General features: G+C 38.3%; 1 protein-coding gene across 4 annotated transcripts in view; it reads left to right on the top strand.

Annotated features, from left to right (window-relative positions):
- The window catches only part of FOCAD (focadhesin), a 305,178-nt gene that overhangs the window by 46,692 nt on the left and 239,462 nt on the right, over positions 1-19,024 (top strand). For all 4 annotated transcript variants that reach the window (XM_055577935.1, XM_055577936.1, XM_055577933.1 and 1 more), the window contains one exon: positions 7,120-7,224. In XM_055577935.1, the coding sequence (XP_055433910.1) occupies positions 7,120-7,224 (105 nt within the window). The remainder of the gene's footprint in view (positions 1-7,119; positions 7,225-19,024) is intronic.

The following is a 19,024-nucleotide window of genomic DNA, read 5'->3' as shown; positions in this document are numbered from 1 at the left end:
CTAAAGTGATCTGGAATTTTTATGACAGGTCGTCTTCCTTTTTTTGTCTTTTTTACACTTTTCCCTCTAAAACCTCTCTTAACAGTGGCTTTAATCTTTATAGTGACATTTGAAAAATGTTAAAACTGGATTGTAAATTCTTCTGGTGTTCATTCTGACCAAAGTTTTTTTTTTTTTCCTCCACACTTAGTGGCTTGTGGCATCTTAGTTTCCTAACCAGGGATTGAACCCTCAGTGAAAGCACTGTGTCCTACTCATTAGACCACCAAGGAATTCCTTGGTGACCAAAGTTCTTTGTATTTTGTGTCTTTCAATCTATTCATTTCTTTCTTGTACTTTATCTTAAAAAAAAAGTTTTCTTGGTATAATTCATTTATTAAAATCATTTTTATAAAGTGTACAATTCAGTGGGTTTTGGTATATTTACAAAATTGTATAATCATTATACATTATCTTTTAACTGGAGAGCCTCTTTAAGAAAAACTTTCAGAAAATTATGTCTGAAAATTATTTCTTTTGTCTTCATGCATTACACTTAGTCATTCTGGGAGGTTAGATTTATTAAGTTATATAACCTTTCCCTCATAATTCCATATGCATTGCTTCATTTAGCATTGCAGATGAGAAATCTTATGCCAAATTAGATATGATGTCAGTCTAATCGTCTTTATTTTACAGATTTTATTTTATAACTGAAAGTTCATAGGATTTTTTTTCTCATCTTTGGATTTGGGAAATGTTAGCAATTAATTTTTTCAAGACTCTTGCCTAGCACTTGGTAGCCCTTTCAATTTGAAGACTTTGAAATTTTCTTCTCTCCTTTCTTTGATTTTAGCTTCTCTAATGACTATGTTTTTTCTTTTATTATTTTGATTTTTAGCACTATTCAAATTGTTGTAACCTCTTTCTGCAGTCATATAGAATTCAGTTACAGAGTTTTAATTTATTGACTATGCCAAAGCCTTTGACTGTGTGGATCACCATAAACTGTGGAAAATTCTGAAAGAGATGGGAATATCAGACCACCTGACCTGTCTCTTGAGAAACCTATATGCAGGTCAGGAAGCAACAGTTAGAACTGGACATGGAACAACAGACTGGTTCCAAATAGGAAATGAAGTAGGTCAAGGCTGTATATTGTCACCCTGCTTATTTAACTTATATGCAGAGTACATCATGAGAAACGCTGGGCTGGAAGAAGCACAAGCTGGAATCAAGGTTGCTGGGAGAAATATCAATAACCTCAGATGTGCAGATAACACCACCCTTATGGCAGAAAGTGAAGAAGAACTAAAGGGCCTCTTGATGAAAGTCAAAGAGGAGAGTGAAAAAGTTGGCTTCAAGCTCAACATTCAGAAAACTAAGATCATGGCATCTGGCCCCATCACTTCATGGCAAATAGATGGGAAAACAGTAGAAACAGTGGCTGACTTTATTTTTGGGCCAAATCACTGCAGATAGTGATTGCAACCATGAAATTAAAAGACGCTTACTCCTTGGAAAGAAAGTTATGACCAACCTAGACAGCATATTAAAAAGCAGAGACATTACTTTGCCAGCAAAGGTCCGTCTAGTCAAGGCTATGGTTTTTCCAGTAGTCATGTATGGATGTGAGAGTTGGACTATAAAGAAAGCTGAATGCAGAAGAATTTATGTTTTTGAAGTGTTGTGTTGGAGAAGACTCTTGAGAGTCCCTTGGACTGCAAGGAGATTCAACCAGTCCATGAGAATGTTCATTGGAAGGACTGATGTTGAAGCTGAAACTCCAGTGCTTTGGCCACCTGATGCAAAGAGCTGACTCATTTGAAAAAACCCTGATGCTGGGAAAGATTGAGGGCAGGAGGAGAAGGGGACGACAGAGGATGAGATGGTTGGATGGTGTTGAGACCAGCTCAACAAGCAGGGTTTCCGAAAGCGTGATACGGCGAGAGAATGAGAAATGAGACACAAAAATTCAGAGAAAAATGAGGATCAGGGGACCAACACTGCTCCAAGGTGAAGGTGCCAAAACTGAATCCAAGCCAGATTTATTATACTTTCATCCATGAAGGAAAGAATATTCAGGGAATTAAACTATAACTCATGTGGCCTTCGGGGCCAAAGAACAAAATGATCATTAACCACTGAGTAATTAGGAAACAGTAATCAATAACAAATCAGTAACTATGACTAATATTCTTATCTATAGATTTTCTACCAGATACATAAAACATGTGACTCTGAGACACCAGTTGAGAAACAGTCTGGGGTCAGTTTTCTGACCCCAGAATCATATCTTGTTTTCAAGATTATGAACTAACTGTTCCCTCTGGACTTGTTCCAATAGTCTCATGCCTTATAGAATCCAGTTTATCAATAATTGTAAATTTATTTTGTGGCCCTTGCCGGGGCCTGCTTTTCTTTTATTCTTCCTGTCTCCTACAGGATGGCATCACCGACTCAATGGACATGAGTTTGGGTGAACTCCAGGAGTTAGTGATGGACAGGGAGGCCTGGCGTGCTGTGGTTCATGGGGTCGCAAAGAGTCAGACACAACTGAGTGACTGAACTGAACTGAATTTTGTAACAACAAATTTCAGATGCAAAGTAACAATGGCTTGAAAACAAGAGAAAGAGATTTTTGTGAAGAAAGATGGAAAATGCTAGGATTTAGGCATTTATGAATTAACTGTAGTTAGTTTTAGGAATGTTCTAGGTTTTTGTATTCATGAACTCTGACACTTTTGTTTGCGTAACCTTACAAAGGGAGAAACATTGCAATCTTAACGGTGTAAGTATTAGATTATTAATTTATCGAAAAAATAACTACTTTACTGACATACATTAATTTATTCTTTAAAACAACACAAGATTGAGTTTATAATCATGATTCTAAGTTACTCAGATGAGGATGTTGGCCTTAAGTAACTTGCGCATAGGCATTAAGTGACTTGCCCAACATTTTCCAGTAAATTAGAATTAAAGCAGGGACTTAAATGAAAATCTGAAACCATCCATCCCTCTCAGCTCACTTGAAATATTTAAAAATTTAAGAAAATATTCAATTGAATTTAAGGCAACTATGTTACTACTTGAATGGATCTACACATGATTTATTGATGCCATCATCTTTCAATATTCATAATCTATTCATGTTACACTCTTGCTTAAAATATAGTACGGACTCAGTTATCCACATAGTAAAATCTCAGCCCACAAATAAAAGCAAGGTATAACATAAAGATTTTAAAATCTGAAAATTTGCAGGTCACAGTGGATCTTGGAAATGCCTTGAATTAAATGTACATAGGATGTATGTGCTTTCTGTGTGATTGTACTGCTTTCACAAAGAAGTAAGTGACCCCAGTTGGTTGAAAATCGTGTCTGTTATCTATCTTCTCTTAAACTATTCATATGACAAATAGATCATTAGATAAGGAAAACCAATTTAGTTTTACATACAAAAAGGGATTATTTAATTAATTCATATTTCATGGAAGAAATTCAGCCAGAAATTCAATCAGTACTGATCATTTAATATGAGTACCCTTTAAACTCATCATTAGGCCCAGGGAGTGGTCTTATGAGGTTACTAGGTGAGGTCTAGACTTTTTCCATCTCCATTTCATCCATATATAAATCGGGTTATTTTTGGCTGAAATCAGCTTTAAAGCTGATCATCAGTTGCATAAACATTGAAGATGAGAAGACAAGGAAACTTCTGAACACGTAGTGCTGCTCTCACCAAGGCAAAAAACCACAGTAGACCTCCGGTGGTAGGTCTTAGTCAGACAGAGGGATCTGAAAGTGCTCACTGACTCAGTGATGATTAGAATTTGTCTGCTAAACCTAGGTATAGACCGGAGATTTCATAGTCTTGTCGAAAATCTGGGCACTGGCTTAGGTCAGAGTTGTAGGATTTTTGAAAGACTAACTTTCAAAAAGCAAGATTGTAGCACTAAGGCCTGATGAGTTAGCTTTAGCCAATTTGCATATTTGGAGGAATTGAATCCCCCTGAAGCTTCAAGGAGCATCTGTGTGACTGAGGTCAGACCTTCATACTCAGAATAGGTTCTTGATAAACTAGTGATAGATCAGTTATGATCTCCATGCTGAAGGATCTCTGCTGCTGCTGCTGCTAAGTTGCTTCAGTTGTGTCCGACTCTGTGTGACCTCATAGACTGCAGCCCACCAGGCTCTCCCGTCCCTGGGATTCTCCAGGCAAGAACACTGGAGTGGGTTGCCATTTCCTTCTCCAATGCATGAAAGTGAAGTCGCTCAGTTATGTCCAACTCTTCGTGACCCCATGGACTGCAGCCTACCAGGCTTCTCCGTCCATGGGATTTTCCAGGCAGGAGTACTGGAGTGGGGTGCCATTGCCTTCTCTGGAAGGATCTCTAGATCTTGGTAAAGGAAAGTATTCAGAGTTGTGAAGAGCTGGAGCATAGACTGGAAAATACCTTTTCTTAAAGTCCAGGGTCCTTAGCTGCAGGATGGGTCTCATTCTGTAAAAGGGAATGAATGGTGTGAGGAATTGTAAAGAAGGAATTTATTCTGAATGTTTGGATGTTAAGATATTTTCTTCCTAAGCTTCAGAGTAAGAGGACTCTAGAAACTCAAGAGTGTCAACAGAGAAGGCTCCTGGAAGAATCTGAGCAGTCATGAGGGAAGAAACATTAAGACAGAACCTCTGTTCCCAAGGGCATGCCATACCATCAGACCTTTCTAAGACAACTGTACTTCCCACTAGTTTTCAAAAAATTTACTTTTTAATTTTCACTGAGTCACAGTGGGATTCACTGGCCATATTTTTAGTGAAAGCAAAGTGGAATTGATGCAACACCAATATAGGGTATGTGAGAAAAGCTGAACCTCGGTTTGACATACAGCAAAGAACACACAGGAAAGAGAATCTTAGGGAACAGGCTTATGCAGTGTCAAGATATCTCTCTTCACCAGAGGATCCACATAGGAGAGAAACCATGTTTGTGTGCTGCCTGTCACAAAACATTCATGAATGTACACTGCATGGTCATAAGAGGAGCCACGTGGAAAAGAAAACATACTGTTGTGTAGATTGTGGGAAATCCTTCAACTGCAAGAAAAGCCTCACTGCTCACTAAAGAATCTACTTAGGAAACAAACCATGAGTGTCTTTAGCAGTACTGTGAAATAGAAATATATTCTGAGCCACAAGTGTGAACCACATATATAATTCAAAATTTTCCTAGTAGCCACATTAAAAAGTAAAAAGAAACCAGTGGTATTAACTTTAATAATCTATTTTGTGTAACCTCATATATCAAAAATATGTATGTAATCAAGATGTAATCAATATTAAAATCTACATATGATATTTTACAGTATTTTTGTGTTCTCAGTCTTTTTTTTTTTAAGTATATTTTATTCCTCTTGTTTATTTATTTTTATCTTTGCTGGGTCTTCTTTGATGTGTGGGCTTTCTCTAGTTGCCACGAGTGAGGGCTACTTTTCTTGCTGGGCTTGGGTTTCCCACTGCAATGGCTTCTCTTATTGTGGTGCACGGGCTTAGTTGCTCTGTGGCATATGGGATCTTCCCGGACCAGGGATCAAACTCATGACTCCCACATTGGCAGGAGGTTTTTAACCACTGGATCACCAGGCAAGTCCCTAAGTCTTTAAAATACAGCAGGTATTTTACACTACAGCACATCCCAGTGCAGATTAGCCATGTTACAAGTGCTCAGTAGCCTGTGTGTCTATTGGCTGCTGGATTGGACAGCATGGCCAAACCATTTACCAGTTGTAAAACTTTAAATGCCATAAAAGAGTACACTAAATACCATCTCACATAATTGCCCTAAATGACTTTTATTAATTAAGTCCAGGTCTTGTCCTAGCCCTATGGTAAAGTTAGCAGTGATTTCTAGATAATAATGACATAATACGTGTTAAGCACTCAAGAGAGTACTTAACTTACAATAGATGCTCCTTAATTATTAACAGTTATGATTTTTAAAATATTGTTTTTTTTTCATTTAGCAAATAATCTGTATTTCTAAGATTTCTTTCTCATTCCCAGGGAGAATCTTACTTTAAAGAGATCAGGGTAATTTGTGACAACGTGGATGAACCTGGAGGGCATTGTGCTAAGTGAAATAACCCAGACAGAGGAAGATAAATACCATATGGTACCACTTATATGTGGAATCTAAAAAAAGAAATTGAACAGATAGAAGCAGAGAGTAGAATGGTGGTTGCCAGGGGCGGGTAGGAGAAATGGGGAGATGCTGGTCGAAAGATACAAGCTTCCAGTTATGATTAAGTTCTGAGGATCTAATGTACAGCATAGTAACTAAAGTCAACAATGTTGTATTGTGTACTTGAAATTTGCTTAAGAGTATTTAGCATTTTATCCAAAAAAATGAAAATTAAAAAGTAACTATGTGAGGTGATATATGTGTTAATTAACTTGATTATGGCAACCATTTTAAAATACACACGTAAATCATTTTGTACACATTATATTACAGTTGTTTTTGTTAGTTTTACCTCACGAAAGCTGAAATAAAATCCTTATTTAATAGTTAGAAAACATTAGTAGCAGGAAAAAAATTTAAAAAGCAGGCCATTTTTTCTGATTTATTATCCTGCTGCTGCTTACAGAGAATAAGGAGAAAACTTAAATTTCTCTTCCCTGCTCCCATTAGCTTTATTTTAATGGGGGTTATTTGCTCTGATTGGTCCCCTGGCCCACTTTTTTTTTAGTGGCCATTCCATTTCATCTGTCTCATTATTTTCCATGGTCTGCTAATATTTATAAATGAAGGACTTGATTATTCAGTGTGGGTAATTGATGTGGTCACTGCCTGCAATTATGTGGGCTAATGTTTACTTTTCCCCGATTGATTTCCCCCCAGTATATGCAGTGAGGTGATAGATAGGTTGGTAGTTTGATTCTTTGACTTCACTTCTCCTTTCATTGTGTTGAATGGGAGCTTGTAGGCCTCTTGGCTGTGCTATGGAATAAGCTAGGTATATGTGGATGGCTACTGTTCAGTGTGGGTGGCAAGTGTTCAACTATTCAAAAGTGGTAGGATTAAGTACCTGAGTAGACTGTTCACTTTATAACATTTGACATGCTATTATATTTCTTTACAGAAATACACATGGCTTGATAAAAGCCATTATGAAACTATTACAAATGCAAGCTGTTAAGGAAGGACACAGCGGGGAGAAGAATATTCAGGATATATATAATATTAGGTAAGCCTTTTCTCCTTTCTTTTAAAACTTTTGTTTTTAGCGAATTGTTAAATAAGTTATGAATTAAGACATGCTAATTCATTAAGAATTAGTTATTGAAGTTCACAGAGACTGTGAGTCTTAACTTCTCAGGAAGTTAGTATTTCCAACACTCAGTATTGAGATAGAATTGACTGCCGTATGCTGAGTATCATTACTGTGGCTTTCAGCTTGCTTCCTTGGAATTGGAATCTTTTGTCCAAAATTCAAGTCATTCATTTTGATCTGGGATATAGAATCATTTTCCCAATACTGTGAAAACTGAAGAGTTCATTGAACCAATGTATTAAAAGCAGGAAGGTAAACTTCCTTACTATAGAAAGTAACGGGACTAGCCAAGGGTTATTACCCAAGGCAGGGTCAGTAATTAACAGCATTGATTTGCCTTTTTGTTGTTGTTATCTATATAGGGCTTCTCTGGTGGCTCAGAGGGTAAAGAATCTACATGCAATGCAGGAGACCATAGAATGTAACATGGTATATACATATTTTTAATATATATATTTTAAATAAATATATATTAAATAAATATATATATATTTTTAATATATATATACAGCAATAGTTCCAGTGAAATGCATTGAATTTTATGGGAGAGTTTGGGCAAGGGAAGGTATACTTGTGAAGGTGACCTTAACCATTGCCTTGAATGTCCTAGAAAGTCATTTCATAAGAGAGGGGCTCCCACTTAGTAGAGGATGCCAGAAGATGTCCTATAATCAGTGTATATTGTCCTAGAAAATCTGTTCAGTGATGCATCTAGAATATACCTTTTATAAAGCATGAATGCATGGCCCCCTAAACAAGGGCACTGGTTCTGGGGGAAAATGACTTACAAAGGCTGTGGTGATGCAATAGGGAAAGTTGGACATACTTGGGAATTGTCATTGGCTTGAGCATATAAATCCTGCAGTTTCAAGCATTTGACACCACTGCTATCAGAAGCCGTGAGTGCCTCTCCTAATATATAGTGCCTGTTACTTACATACATGTATACCTCTGCTGCTGCTGCTAAGTCGCTTCAGTCGTGTCCGACTCTATGCGACCCCATAGATGGAAGCCCACCAGGCTCCCCGTCCCTGGGATTCTCCAGGCAAGAACACTGGAGTGGGTTGCCATTTCCTTCTCCAATGCATGAAAGTGAAAAGTGAAAGGGAAGTCGCTCAGTCGTGTCCGACTCACATTACCTTAACCAGGATTGAACCTAAGGAGTAAATGAGCAGGACTTAATGTTTCTAGATGGGTCATACAAGCATTTGTGTTCTCTCTTTTTTTTTTTAATTTAAATTTATTTATTTTAATTGGAGGTTAATTACTTTACAATATTGTATTGGTTTTGCCATACATCAACATGAATCCACCACGGGTGTACACATGCTCCCCATCCTGAACCCCCCTCCCACCTCCCTCCCCGTACCATCCCTCTGGGTCATCCCAGTGCACCAGCCCCAAGGGGATGATTTGGGAGAATGGCACTGAAACATGTATAATATCATATAAGAAATGAATCGCCAGTCCAGGTTCAATGCAGGATACAGGATGTCTGGGAAAGAGGTTCACACTCTTGGGGCAGAGTTCCAGGATAGGAAATAATTCCACTTCATCATTATTCAGGAGGAGTTATTTACTTATTTTAAAATAGGAAAGCTACTGGAGCTTTAAAATTTTATTTAACAGTTTTATTGAAATATAATTCACATACTGTACTGTACAACTGACCTGTTTAAAGTATACAATTCAATGATTTTTAGTATATTCATGTAGTCATACAATCATTGCCATAATCAATTTTAGGACATTTTCATCATTTCCTCAAATTCCTCACCCATTAACCATAGCTTTATCAACCTAGAGCTACCCAATTAAGTATTTTTAATTTCATTGGTTCTCAACACTGGCTATTCATGAGAACCGCCTTTTGCTGCTGTTGTTCAGTCACTAAGTCTGGGTATGCCTAAAACCAGATGAACATAGGAACAATGAAATACCTTAGACCAACTGAATCAGATTCAGAAAAGTCCCAGGTGATTCTGATCAACAGTGAGTATAAGATGGTGTGTTAGCAGCTCTCTACCATGCATTTTCATCACCTGAGACCTTGTTGAATGGCAGATTCTGTTTCCTTAGACCTAACATGGGCTCAGTATTCTGGTCTAACAAGCTCCCAGGTGATGCTGATACTGCTGTTTCCCTACCATACTTGAAGTAGCAGAGCTTTGAGCAGCATTAGCAGTTCCTGGGAGCTTGTTAGGAATGTGGAATCTCAGACCCCGTCTCAGACAATCAGAGCTTGCATTCTGGTGAGATTTTCCAGGTGGATCATAGCCATCTTAGTTTTTTTGATGATGATTTAAGGACATTTTTAGTCATGCAGAATAATTTTCACACTGATTGTGCTCCCTGTAAATGAGTGCTAAACTTTGTTACCTGTAATGTTTCACCTGCTTTCTATTTATAGTTTATTTTCTCCAGTAGTTGGCTCTTTTAGCCGTAGGCTTGTTCTTAGAAGACAATAGATGCAAGGTGTGGATCGGGAGCCTCATTTGAAGAACTGAAATCATACTGGATATATAAGGATTGTGTGTAGAGCGGTGGCACATTAAGAGGCCCAGAATCAATCACTTGAGTTGGCATAATCCAGTAATGTTTATGGAGGGCCCTCGTGTGAATGGCTGTTTGGCACTATAAATCAGTAGAGTGTAATTGAGTGTGTAAGAGCCTGAGGTTCCTCCACGGGAGATTGTGGATGGCAGAAACGCAGGAGAGGTGAGCCTGAAGAGCAGATTTCCCTCAGGAGAGCTATGATTACCTGAGTCAATCATAAAATTGTCATGCTGTTTTAGAATCTTGTATGCCACGTGTTGATGAGCAATATCGTCCAGCCTTGGAGAGGAAACTGATGAGCTGTGTGTGAAAACATAAAAAGGGTATGAGGAGCTTAGAACTCCACTGAAAGGTTTTCCTTGGTTATGTTGTAGGTTTGATCTAAAATAGAAGTAGTATGACAAGTAATTGTAAGCTTACTAGGCAGGAAACTCAACTATAATTTTATGGTATTAAGGACTCTGCTAGTATACTGTTGGAGTTTCTTTTTGCCCTAGTAGCTGATTGACTTGCAGTATAGTAAAACAGAATATTGGTCATCTTATTTTTTATTAAAACTTTTAAAAAATTGAGAAAATATTAGTTTGTATTACTGTTTAATGTGTACAACCTTATATTTTGACCTCCATATACGCTACAGCACGCTGCTGCTGCTAAGTCACTTCAGTCGTGTCCGACTCTGTGCGACCCCATGGACTGCAGCCCACCAGGCTCCTCCATCCATGGGATTTTCCAGGCAACAGTACTGGAGTGCGGTGCCATTGCCTTCTCCGATGCTACAGCATCCTTATCACCAAATGTTTAGTTTCCATCTGTTACCATAAAGTTGACCTCATTTACCCATTTTGCCTTCTCCCTACTCCTATTCCCCTCTGGTAATCACTTAGCCTGTTCTCTGTATCTATGTGTTTGTTTTTGGTTGGTTTGTTTGTTTATTTTTAATATTCCAAATGTGAGTGAAATCATATTGTATTTGTCTTTCTCTGTTGGACTTATTTCACTTAGCATATTACCCTCAGTGTCCATCCATGTGTTGTAAATGGCAGGATTTCATCTTTTTTATGGCTCAGTCATATTCCATTGTGCATATATACCACATCTTCTTTGTCCATACATCCATCAATGACACTTAGGGTGTTTCCATATCTTGGATGTTGTAAATAACGCTGTGATAAACATTTGGGTGCAGAAGTAATGAAACACAAACCTTTGGGTGTTTGGTATTTCTCCTGGGCCAGTTCAGTTCAGTAACTCAGTTGTGTCCAGCTCTTTGCGACCCCATGGACTGCAGCACTCCAGGCTTCCCCGTCTTCTCCAACATCACAGTTCAAAAGCATCAATTCTTCAGTGCTCAGCTTTCTTTATAGTCCAACTGTCACATCCATACATGACTACTGGAAAAACCATAGCTTTGTTGGCAATGTCTCTGCTTTTTAATATGCTGTCTAGGTTTGTCATAGCTTTTCTTCCAAGGAGTAAGCGTCTTTTAATTTCATGGCTGAAGTGATTTTCAGTTCAGTTCAGTTCAGTCGCTCAGTCCGACTCTTTGCGACCCCATGAATCGCAGCACGCCAGGCCTCCCTGTCCATCACCAACTCCTGGAGTTTACCCAAACTCATGTCCATTGAGTCGGTGATGCCATCCAGCCATCTCATCCTTTGTCATCCCCTTCTTCTCCTGTCCCCAATCCCTCCCAGCATCAGGGTCTTTTCCAATGAGTCAACTCTTCGTGTGAGGTGGCCAAAGTATTGGAGTTTCAGCTTCAGCATCAGTCCTTCCAGTGAACACCCAGGACTGATCTCCTTTAGGATGGACTGGTTGGATCTCCTTGCAGTCCAAGGGACTCTCAAGAGTCTTCTCCAACACCACAGTTCAAAAGCATCAATTCTTCGGTGCTCAACTTCTCACAGTCCAACTCTCACATCCATACATGACCACTGGAAAAACCATAGCCTGATTTTAGAGCCCCCCAAAATAAAGTCTGTCACTGTTTCCATTGTTTCCCTAATCTATTTGCCATGGCTCTTTAGTTCTTCACTTTCTGCCATAAGGGTGGTGTCATCTGTGTATCGGAGGTTATTGATATTTTCCCCAGCAGTCTTGATTCCAGCTTGTGCTTTATCCATCTTGATATTTCACATGATGTACTCTGCATATAAATTAAATAAATAGAGTGACAATATATAGCCTTGACGTACTCCTTTCTCAATTTGGAACTGGTCTGTTGTTCCATGTCCGGTTCTAAGTGTTGCTTCCTCACCTCCATACAGATTTCTCAAGAGTAAGGTCAGGTCTGGTAGTCCCATCTCTTGAAGAATTTTCCACAATTTGTTGTGATGCACACAGTCAAAGGCTTTAGCGTAGTCAATGAAGCAGCAGTAGATATTTTTCTGGAACTCTCTTGCTTTTTCTATGATTCAACAGATGTCAATTTTGTCTCTGGTTCCTCTGCCTTTTCTATATCCAGCTTGAACATCTGGAAGTTCTCGGTTAACGTACTGTTGAAGCCTCACTTGGAGACTTTTGAGCATTACTTTGCTAGCGTGTGAGATGAGTGCAATTGTACAGTAGTTTGAGCATTCTTTGGCATTGCCTTTCTTTGGGCTTGGAATGAAAACTGACCTTTTCCAGTCCTGTGGCCACTGCTGAGTTTTCCAAATTTGCTGGCATATTGAGTGCAGCACTTTCACAGCATCATCTTTTAGGATTTGAAATAGCGCAGCTGGAATTGCATCACCTCCATAAGCTTTTTTTGTAGTGGTGCTTCCTAAGGCCCAGTTGACTTCACATTTCAGAATGTCTGGCTCTAGGTGAATGATCACACCATTGTGGTTATCTGCATCATTAAGATCTTTTTTGTATAGTTTCGTGTATTCTTGTCCCCTCTTCTTAATACCTTCTGCTTCTGTTAGGGCCATACCATTTCTGTCCTTTATTGAGCCCATCTTTGTATGAAATATTCCCTTGGTATCTCTAATTTTCTTGAAGAGATCTCTAGTCTTTCCTATTCTATTGTTTTCCTCTATTTCTTTGCATTGATCACTGAGGAAGGCTTTCTTCTCTCTCCTTGCTATTCTTTGGAACTCTGCATTCAGATGGGTGTATCTTTCCTTTTCTCCTTTGCCTTTTGCTTCTCTTCTTTTCTCAGCTATTTGTAAGGCCTCCTCAGACAACCATTTTGCCTTTTTGCATTTCTTTTTCTTGGGGTTGGTTTTGATGACCACCTCCTGTACAATGTAACAAACCTCCATCCATAGTTCTTCAGGCACTCTGTCTATCAGCTCTAATCCCTTGAATCCTCAGCACCATTCTACAAACCAGTGATGGTTTTCAGTGTTTTAGTGTGGAAGGAGTTCAGCGTTTTTCATGTATATGTCTGGAGCACACACTTTACCCATACATCTGGGTACACAGATGATCTATTTACCCACCATACTTTGAGATACATCAGATTAGAGTGTGTATAGCCAGTAAAGTTCATTTTGCTTAACTGAACCCTTCTGTAGTCTTGTGACTTAAACAAGATTAAAGGAGGATATTTAAATGGAGTTTCAATTCCCAGGGCCTTTTAGAATGGGGATAAATTGGAAGAGCAATAGAGCACAGTTGGCTACTGTGATTAAATGAAGAGAATATGCAAGTTTTACTCTAGGCCCAGGACTCTCAATTCTGGTTGCACTGTTAGAGTTCTCTGAGGAACTTTTGACTGTAGTGCCTGGGCTCTCCCGGGAAGGAGTAGGCTCAGCCTCCAGCACTGGTAACACTCAAAGCGTCCTGGGTTGTTACATGCGGTGGTTGGATTGAGGACTGCTGCCAGTTGTTGCAGTGAGGCATGGGGCTTTGTTGTCGCCAGACTCTCAGATCCTTCAGTATTAATAACATTTTATATGAAATATTTCAACTAATAAATGTTGGAAAACAATTCCAATTTTTCAAAATACAGAGTCGGCAGACCGAACACATCTGCTCACAAGATGCAATCCAAGGGCAACCGTTTGTGACCTCTGATTTAGACATTTAACTGTTTTCAAAAACTTTAACCTCCCCCCTCTCCTTTTTTTAATCTGTGAACAATTTTTAGTTTAATCACTTAAAAAAAAAAACATGAAAGATGACCACTAAGATATCCTCTATTTCAGGCTTATTTTTCCCCTCCCATTTTTTGTTTGGTCTAACTTTTCTTCTTGTTAGCTTGAACTCCACTTTGTTATAAACACTTATCTTTAAGTTATTTCATTCCAGTACTCTTGCGTGGAAAATCCCATGGACAGAGGAGCCTGGTAGGCTGCAGTCCATGGAGTTGCTAAGAATCAGGCACAACTGAGCGACTTCCCTTTCACTTTTCACTTTCATACATTGGAGAAGGAAATGGCAACCCACTCCAGTGTTCTTGCCTGGAGAATCCCAGGGACAGGGGAGCCTGGTGGGCTGCCGTCTATGGGGTCGCACAGAGTCAGACCCCACTGAAGCGACTTAGCAGCAGCAGCAGCAGCAGCAGCAGTGCTCTATAACATTGACCATGCAGCAGACCAGCGTTTGCCTGATATTTTGATTATAAGAAAGAATGACTAAATTTTGTTGTTGTTGTTATTGTTTAGTCACTAAGTTACGTCTGATTCTTTTGCGAATCCATGCTGCAATTTCCTCCCCCAGGGGATCCTTCCCACCCAGGGATTGAACCTGTGCATTGGCAGGTGAGTTTTTACCACTGAGCCACCAAGGAAGCCCAAACTAAAATTTTAAGATTCATTAATTATGAGAGGCTCATTTTCTTTGTAATATGCCATTTTTTCCTCTTAAAATTTTATCATGTACTCTTGCTTTTAATTTTTCCTCTATGTATTCATATTATGGCAGTCTTTTTAAGATCTCTCTTCCCTCAGCTGAAGTGAGGAAATAGCTGTGAATTCATGAGCGGTAACTGCTTGTTCCAGAATTTGTGTGTTATTCTGATGTGCCAGACAGTGGCTGACATGCACAAATATCACATGTTGAGAATCTTGTTTATGGAAAGAGTTGGTCTGATCAACATCAAGCTGTACTTTCTGAAATAAGGGAATATTAAATGTTTTGGGCAGATGGTATGCTCTGAAATGGGTGATTAGGCCAATAGCAATGGGTGATTATACCCAGAGTAGATGAAAGTTATTTACTTTGTCAGTATTTGCATATCTGTTTGTGTAGTGTTATGAGTTTATTTAGATGTAGAGTTAATTTTGAGATCTTAAAAGATGTGTGTCCTGAAGGTTGAAGTACTTTATGGTTCATACCTCTTTTCTCCCTGAAAAGTAAAAGTCACTTCATAGCATTAGACTCTTTTTGCATTGTCTCTTCTCTCCATTTTGGTGGGTGAAATGGAATTGGCTGTGCGAAGAATGCAGAGCATCTCAGATCTAGGGAAAAGCATGTGCTTAGCTGCTGCTTTGTGAGGGCCTGGTGCCCTAGTGGAACTAACAGGAGGTGGGGTGCCTGGAGCTTAGTGTTTAAGGGAGGAAGAGGCCAAGACAGAGGCTCAGGAGAGTTAGACATGGCCTAGAAGATGCAAGCCATGGTAGAGACTTTGGGTTTTCTTTCAAGAGTAGTAGGAAGTCATTGAAGGTTTTATTTTTTAAACTTATTTTGAAAGAATTTTAAAGTTCCAGAAAAGGTGCAAGAATAGTACAGAAAATTTCCATCTGGCATTTACCCCAATTCACTGATTTTCCACATTCTCATTATCCTTCTCTCTATAGAATTAAAAACTATTGGAGAGTAGATTGTACATATTCAGTAGGGTATGTTTTCTAAGAACAAGGATATTTATATAACCAGAGTACAGTTATCAAATCAAGAAAATTTGATGTTCATTTAACACTTTTACCTATAATCCATATCCTAGTTTTGCCATTTGGCTTAATAACGTCCTTTCATACCTCTTTCCTTTTTATTTTTAGTGTACGGGCTCCAGTTTAGGATCATATGTTGCCTTTAACTATCATATCTTTTTAGTCTTTTAAAGCTTGGAATTATCTCATCCTTTATCTTTTAGGACATTGACATTTTCGAATACTGTGAAAGTTTGCTGTACCTTTCTCAGGACATCTGGAGACACTGATGTCCATCTTGCCTTTCATTGGTGATTTTAATTTTCATTACCCTATCAAGGTAATATCTGGTTTCTATACTGTGTAGTTACCATCTTCTTCTTGTAACTAGTAAGCAGTCCGTGGAGAAGATGCTATGAGACCATGAATATATCGTGTTCCTCATTAAACTCACAGCTCCCCCCTCCCTATTAGTTTTCACTGAGATAATTTCAAAATGGTAATTTCCCAACTCTACCACTCCTTAGATTTACTAATGGCAGTGGAAATACAGATAAGCTTTAGATGTGGACATCTATATGACTTGATTCTTACTGTCAAACTGCAGGTTTTGCTTCTGTTTTCATTTCTTCTTTTCCATCGTCTTTCCCACCCAGGGGAGTCTTTGTTCACAATTCATGGTTCCAGTCACCTGGGGTTTACACTTGGTGTTTAAAAATCACACCTAAAGAATAATTTGTACATATACTATCTTCCAGTTAGCAGTTGCCACCAGGAAATATTTCATAAGTTCTGCTAAGTGCACATGCTTAATTTAAAAATTGGTATGGTGATTTGGTGGTAAGTGTCTTTAAGAGCACAAGATATTTTGATTTTTGCCTTATTAGCCTATTTATCTTATCTTTAGTTTCTTTTCTTTCCCAATCTAGGATGTAACTTAATAATAGATGTTTTGAACCCTGTGTGTCTCTGTTTCCCCTAGCCACCAACTAGTACCTAAAATAGTTCTAGCCTTCTGACATTGGCAGACATCTTTGTGTTAAAACCTGCCTCTCAAAATAGGAGTCGTGGGAAAGGTTCACTATGAGGGCAGAACCATTGTAATATGAAATCTCTTTTCAAAGAAATCTTATCTTCCCCCTATCTGCCTTATAGACCCAAAGAAAAAAGGAAATTAATAAAAAATGTCAAAATTAAATTTTTTTTTTGTTCCAAGTCTTCTTTTTCTGGCGTGGATGAAATGCATTTGTCTTACGACTCTATAGGATAGATAAAGATACACTATTATCATTTAATTTTTCTTTTTTTAATAGTAATATTTATTGTAGAATCAATTTTTATTCATTTTTATCTTAAAATCTGCAGAGCTTTTTTTTTTCTCTTTTTTTAACCCACTTTGGCTTCTAACCAACATTTTCAAATCAAAATTCAAAGCAGGTAGAGAAATGCTTTTAAAATGCATATTTGATGTAGTAAGTGGTGTGCTATGCTTCTGAAAGCCCCGGGGTCACAGCTGCATACATGAAAATGCATGGTGACGGCAGGCATTGTTTCCTCACACAGAAAAGGCAATCTGTGTCTATCGCTGAATCTATGATATAAATCAAATCATAGCTTTCCTACATGTAGAGATGTAGCAGAAAGGTGGAGGTGACCTAAAGATTACAAATAACTTTTGCTTTTTGATTTGCCTACCACAAGACTATTTCTTTTTTTAACTCTTTCTTTTCTATTAAGATTGATGCATTTATACTTGGAAAGGTGAATCTAGTTACATACCTTATTTTATCGTTGTCTCTGTGCTAGTCTAGTGGAACCACGAATTTTTCATTTATTCCTTCCCTCACTCCTGTCTGCTAAGATGCATGCACTGCTCTGTGTTGTTGACAATGTTATTAAAGGGTAGGGAGTCCTGAAGTATTAGGTAGGTACTCTGCCTGCTTCTTCTGTGCTTTTTTTTTCCTCTGAATGTTGTTAACTTTGAAACAGTGTACTTAGAGGGGTTGTGATGTTGGTTTTTCATGATCCATTCAGTTTAAAAAGGTGCTTTGGGAAAAGTGTATGTTTGTTACATTTATTTAAAATGTGCATTAGGCACTGAAAGGGAAGCATAAGAGTAAGAAGATAGAGACCCAGCTTTCAAGCTGCTTATGCTCTAGTTTAAGAATCAAATTTATCTGCATGATAATCATAATAGAACCACATTTACAAAGTATTCTTTGTGTTAGGTACTGTGTTGCATGCTTTACTTAAAATGGCAGTTAAAACATTTACAAATTATGAAATGGGCAAGTGCCAAAGAACATACAACAAATTGGCTCATCTGTGGCAGGAAAACAACAGAAATATTAAAAACCACAGAGTGAAGGAGAAATTAGAGGCACCAGAGGCCAATGAAGGGTGACCTGGTTGCCTGTTTTGTATTGACTTCAATCTTTACAAACAATGTTATTCTCTTTTAAGAAGAAAGCAGAGCGTATTGGATGTATGTCTTAAGAGTTAGGAAAGCCTGATTTGAAATTTTCTGTGGGCTTATTCTGGATACAGTACTGCATTTCTCTCTGAAATGAAAAATATAGGGTGATTTATTTATTTGAGATAAAAATAGAAGACCACTGTTTTGAGGCCTTAGATTTTATTAGATGTTGACCTTAGAGCTGTTTAAACTTGGCATAGAATTATTAATAGTTGAGAGCCATCCACCTCTGATCTTGAGCAATTCAAAGGTTAGAGCTTTAATGGGTGACTTGGGTTATAGAACTTTAGCCCTGGAAGGTACTTAGTCTGGTTTCCTCATTTTACAGCTGAAGAAACTCTTGCCCAAGCAAGAGAGGTTAATTCTCTTGCTTGAGATCACACAGTGTGTTGCAGAGACAGCAGGTGAATTTGGAATGCTTGATTCTTTCCTTTAATTCAGTGTGTTCCCTCCACTATTTCACATCACTTCTCCATTTCTGGTTTTTGTTTCTGAGACGTGGATGTGGCAGCATAACAGTAAATGATTCGGATGATGCTATGTAGGCACTGCTTATGTAAATAATGACTTCAGTGCCCCACATTTGTGTTTGCTTTTCCAAGTTGTATAGAGCTTATTGTCTGCCAGTGTTAGCTTTTCAAGTGATCAGGATGATTGTATGTTCAACCTATCTATCATTTTGAATAAAGTGTTGTAGTCAAATTACTCTTTATGACTTGACTACTAGTTTGGGGGATAATTGACATTTTAAGGCATAACCCAGGTTTTGTTTTGATGTTCTTTTGTATCACATTTTTTTTATTCCTCAACAGTGCTTCTAATGACGAGTAAAGTTTGAATTGTAGATTTATCTTGACCTTTCTCAGAGGTACTTGGA

This window comes from Bubalus kerabau, chromosome 4 (assembly GCF_029407905.1).
Source record: "Bubalus kerabau isolate K-KA32 ecotype Philippines breed swamp buffalo chromosome 4, PCC_UOA_SB_1v2, whole genome shotgun sequence".
Lineage (NCBI taxonomy): Eukaryota > Metazoa > Chordata > Mammalia > Artiodactyla > Bovidae > Bubalus > Bubalus kerabau.
Note: the sequence above shows the minus strand (reverse complement) of the source record. Positions and strands in the feature narration are given on the sequence as shown.